At 47.4% G+C, this 4430-nt stretch overlaps 1 protein-coding gene across 1 annotated transcript in view; it reads left to right on the top strand.

Moving 5' to 3' along the window:
• The window catches only part of FAM213B (family with sequence similarity 213 member B), a 16195-nt gene extending 12142 nt beyond the window's left edge, over nt 1-4053 (top strand). Inside the window, exons 6-7 of the mRNA XM_015411182.1 lie at nt 1348-1466; nt 3885-4053. Of these exons, the coding sequence (XP_015266668.1) occupies nt 1348-1466; nt 3885-3911 (146 nt within the window). The 3' untranslated portion in view covers nt 3912-4053. The remainder of the gene's footprint in view (nt 1-1347; nt 1467-3884) is intronic.
• The last annotated feature ends 377 nt before the right edge of the window (nt 4054-4430 follow it).

Below are 4430 nucleotides of genomic sequence, written 5' to 3'. Positions count from 1 at the left end.
CCCCTCCCCCTTCTTCCTTACATAAGAACAGAAGAGAACAGAAGAGAAACCAATGCTGGATCAGGCCAATGGCCCATGAGTCCAACACTCTGTCACACAATGGCCAAAAATACCAGGTGCCATCAGAAGGTCCAGCAGTGGGGCCAGGACATTAGAAGCTTTCCACTGTTCCCCCCCCCCCCAAGCACCAAGATGAGAGAGTATCACTTGCCCCAGAGTCCCTATCTATACCTTGTGGCTAATAGCCACTGATGGACCTCTGCTCCATATGCCTATCTAATTCCCTTTTGAAGCCATCCATGCTTGTAGCCGCCACCACTTCCTGTGGCAGTGAATTCCAAGCTTCCTTCTTCCATGGAAGCTCACTGGGTGACTTTGAGTCGGTTGTACTCTCTCAGCCTAACCTACCCCACAGGGTTGTTGTGAGGACAAAGTGCAGTAGGAGAGAAGGATGCTGCAAACTGTTTTGCGTCCCCGCTGGGGAGAGAAGCAAGATATAAATATCTCAGTACAGTAGCAGAGGGCACCTGCTCTTCTCCAAGAGATCCCAGGATCTATTGTGTGGGAAACGGCTGCCACACAAGTTAGAAGGCGAAGGCAAAGCAGCAGGGAAATCTGATTTCAAGACTCTGTCGTTCAGGCTGGCGATCTGGCGCGGTTAGATCTCTAGGAAACTGTTATCATATTGCCTTCCGGTCTTCTTTGTGGAGGCTGAAGCTGCATTTTAATTCTTTCTTTGTAGGCTTACTTGCATAGATAGACCAGCAAGAGTTTGGGGGTGTATAAGCTTTTGAGAGTCGTCAGATCTGGCAAAGGGAGCTTTGACACTTCAGATCTTGAACCCTGGGGAACTTTTTAAATATGTGCATGTGCGTGTGTGTGCAGCTGGAAGTCATGGCGACCTCTGGTGACTGACCCCTGCTGGGGCCCCGGAGGCTATTCAGAGAGGTGGCCGAATAAAGCCTGCCCCCGCCTCCCGACTGCTGGTATCCCAAGGAGGTCTCCCATCCGAGTACTAACCAGGGTCGACCCTGCTTAGCTTCTGAGATCTGATGAGATCAGGCTTGCCGGGGCTATCCAGGCCAGACCCTGGAAATCTTGTTGGTCTCTTAAGAAATAAGAAATAAAAGTGAAATAAATACATAAATAAATAAATAAAGATGCTCCTGGACTTGAATCTTGCTATTTACTGTAGGGTGTTATGTCTCAGGACTGGAACATTCCAGGACTATCTACCAGAGACTGGCTGAGCTTGGTTCTCTAGAACAATAGCCCGCCAGGACTCTGCAAGTGACCAGTGAGAAACTCTGAAACGTGTCCCGGCATGCTCTCTGTATTCCCTTCCAGGTGGAGAGGAAGTCCTCTTGCATTTCATACAGGAGTCCCCAGGTGACTACGTCCCCCTGGACGCCATAACCAAGACCCTCGGCATCTCAGCAAACGCAGAAGAGGGGGAAAGGCCTCAGGTGAGGAGCATTCTCCGTCCTTTCCTGCCCTTCCTCTTAGAAAGCGTACAAAGCTATCTTATATATTGTATCCAAGCCAATGCTCCATGGTATTCAGTATTTTTTTTACATTACAGGCACAGAAGGATCTTTTCTAGTAGTTTCATGCAGTCCTTTAGCCAAAGGTGTTGGGGAGGGATCCGGGCATTCCTTGCATGCTCAGCAGGTGCTCGGTCCATTGATCTCTTGGGTACCTCCCCAAAAGAGTAGCACGTCTAGATGAAGGTGACTTATGGCTCTCCCATACCTAGCCCACTGGAGTCTCCTTCACCTGGCAGCGGCACTGAAACATCTTGTGCGGAGATGTTCCAAATCCCACCAACTACTTGAGATCCATTGCCTCCGCCCTCGGATTAGAATTCCATCGAAGCTAGAGCTTGGATTCCGGCACTGACGATGAGGCTCAAAAGAATATTCTCTGAGAATAACAGTTTACGGTTATATGAAGCAAGATAACTTCTCTAGTGCATGGAGCCGAGCAATAGAAGGAAAATGGAAGGTCATGCAATGCTCCAGAAATGTAATTGCTGGGCTAAAATGGCCTTGAGCTTGTAAAACCATCAAAAAAAAACTAATCGTCCCTTCATGTGGGGATTCCCCCAAGCTTTATTTTTTATTTATTTTATTTATACATTCAGTTTATATACCGCTCTAACCTTTTTTTGACAGGTCTCTGAGCGGTTTACATACATATTCCAGAATCCCTAACTAGGGCCACATTGTTGATAGGGTGGTGTCTGCCTACCAGCACCCAGGGCTTGTTGTTTTTCTGGCTTCCTCTAGCGGCTTCGGGTATCGGCGTCCTTCTGGTGCCCTTTTCTGGAGCCGGTCTTTTCCGGGTAGCTTCCTCCGGCAGGCCTCGATCTGGCGCGCAGCTCCGTGTCGGCTGTAGCTCCAGCTAATGTCCTTGGTGGCTCCGCCGCGCCGCACGTCACTGCGCTCTCCAGCCTTCGCCTCTCCGGGCTCCGCCCAGTTCAAAATTATATGTCCAGCTTAACGGTCCCAAAGTACGGATGAGCAGTTATGCTTGCAAGATTAAATGCATTACCTTCTGCGGTCTCTGAAGGCCCCACATTGACATACCATTCTCAAATAGATATCGTAGCTATTAAATCTGTAAGACATGTTCTGTTTTGAATGCCCCTGGTATAATCAGGCGAGACAGAAATGGATTAAACCTTTGACACAACAGTGGACTGTGAGTCCTCAGCAGATATCCTTGTTTCTAAATTACTAGCGGATTCAAGAGTAGAAAATATACTCATTTTAACTAATTTTTTAGTTCAGGCCACGAGAGTTTGGGCAATTTCCAAGAGAACAGCAGTCTTTGTCACATACGTATTAGCCCTGTCTGGTCTGAATTCTTCCTTTCTTCCTCATATTCCCAGTTATGTTTTGTAAATGCTACTCAAGACCTATAGCAGGGGTGTCGAACTCATTTGTTATGAGGGCCGGATCTGACATAAACGAGACCTTGTTGGGCCGGGCCACGTGTGTCATAAAATGTAATGCCAGGTAGCGGTGATATAAACTTTATAAAGGAAAAAAACACAAAAGGGTTTTTTTTAACTTAAGATAGAAACATGCTTAAAACATTAGCTCTGTAAGCTGCAGACCTACTTCTGATTTATTGACACCACAGAAATCTCATTCAGAGCTCTGACTAGGACCCAGGTTAAAACATGAAATGGCTGAGTGATTAAGAGAGTCTAGCAAAGCAAGCTATGATGCAGCAGCAGCAGCAGAACTGGAAGCAGGAGATGGCTAGTTCCACTGCGGGCCTGATGGAAGCCCTCCGGGGGCCTGATCCACCCCCCCAAGCCGCATGTTTGACACCCCTGACCTATAGGTTAGAGGAGTAGAGAAAGGAAGAAAGGAAAAAATGCTTTACCTGCACATGGCTGGGTCTGAACCTGGAATCCATGCATAGTGGGTACTACATCACTGAAATTTTGTCAAGTGTTTATAATGGAGAGATCTGCGACCTATTGAGCTTTGTGGCCGAGTGGGGATTTGAAACAGGCCTCCTCCAATCTTAGTCCAGCACTAATCCTAAAATAACATTGGCTCCCCTTCATATCCTTTTGCAAAACCTGCCTTTCCCAGGTAGCTTTGGACTCAACGTTCATAGTCCACTTCTTCTACAAAAATTCAGCCCAAACACTCCCCTTTCCTCTGGTTCTCCACCTCCCGTTGTCTCCTTTATATTGAATTTTAGATTGTAAGTTCCTTGGGGTGGAGAGACTCATCTTCTTGCAGTCTTGTCGCATTGACAACGCGGTATGGAAACCAGTGTGCCCCAAAGCATTTCCAGCAGGGACAACTCGCCTATCCCAGCAAAGCACAATTCAAAACAAATTCTCTTTTCTTCATCTACAGTGTAATGAAGAAGTCTGTTCCTTATGAAGAGGGAAGGTATGAAGCTGCCCTGAGCCAACACTTCTTTCTCCGCCTTCTTTGTACCCGGTATAGCCCCTTTCCGAGTCCAAGAGTAACATTTATGTAAATCAGCGAGGCTGAAGCCCCAAATCTAAATTAATAAAATGTCTGCCTGTTGAGTCACTATGGTGCTGTTTGGGAGTCATTTCTCATTGAGCGATTGGGTTGGATCCTGCCGGCTTTTCTGCTTCATCTTTCTCAGCTCTCCTTTTCCCCATAGCCCTTTGTCCTGTGCAGCCTTTGTCCGTAAGGGTCCCATGATCCCTGGCGGTAGTTGAAAGGGTCTTCCTCTCTCTTTGACCAACAAAAAAGCTGTTAGGGGACCATGGTTCAGTGGTAGAGCATCTGTTTGGCATGCAGAAGGTCCCAGGTTCAATCCCTGGCCTCTCCAGAGAGAAGAATCAGGTGGTAGGTGTCGTGAAAGAACTCCATCTGAAACCCTGGAGAGCTGCTGCCAGTCTAAGTAGACAATACTGACCTTGATGG

This window comes from Gekko japonicus, unplaced genomic scaffold (assembly GCF_001447785.1).
Source record: "Gekko japonicus isolate JY-2015 unplaced genomic scaffold, Gekko_japonicus_V1.1 scaffold411, whole genome shotgun sequence".
NCBI classification, from domain to species: domain Eukaryota; kingdom Metazoa; phylum Chordata; class Lepidosauria; order Squamata; family Gekkonidae; genus Gekko; species Gekko japonicus.
This window is presented reverse-complemented; position numbering and strand designations above follow the sequence as displayed.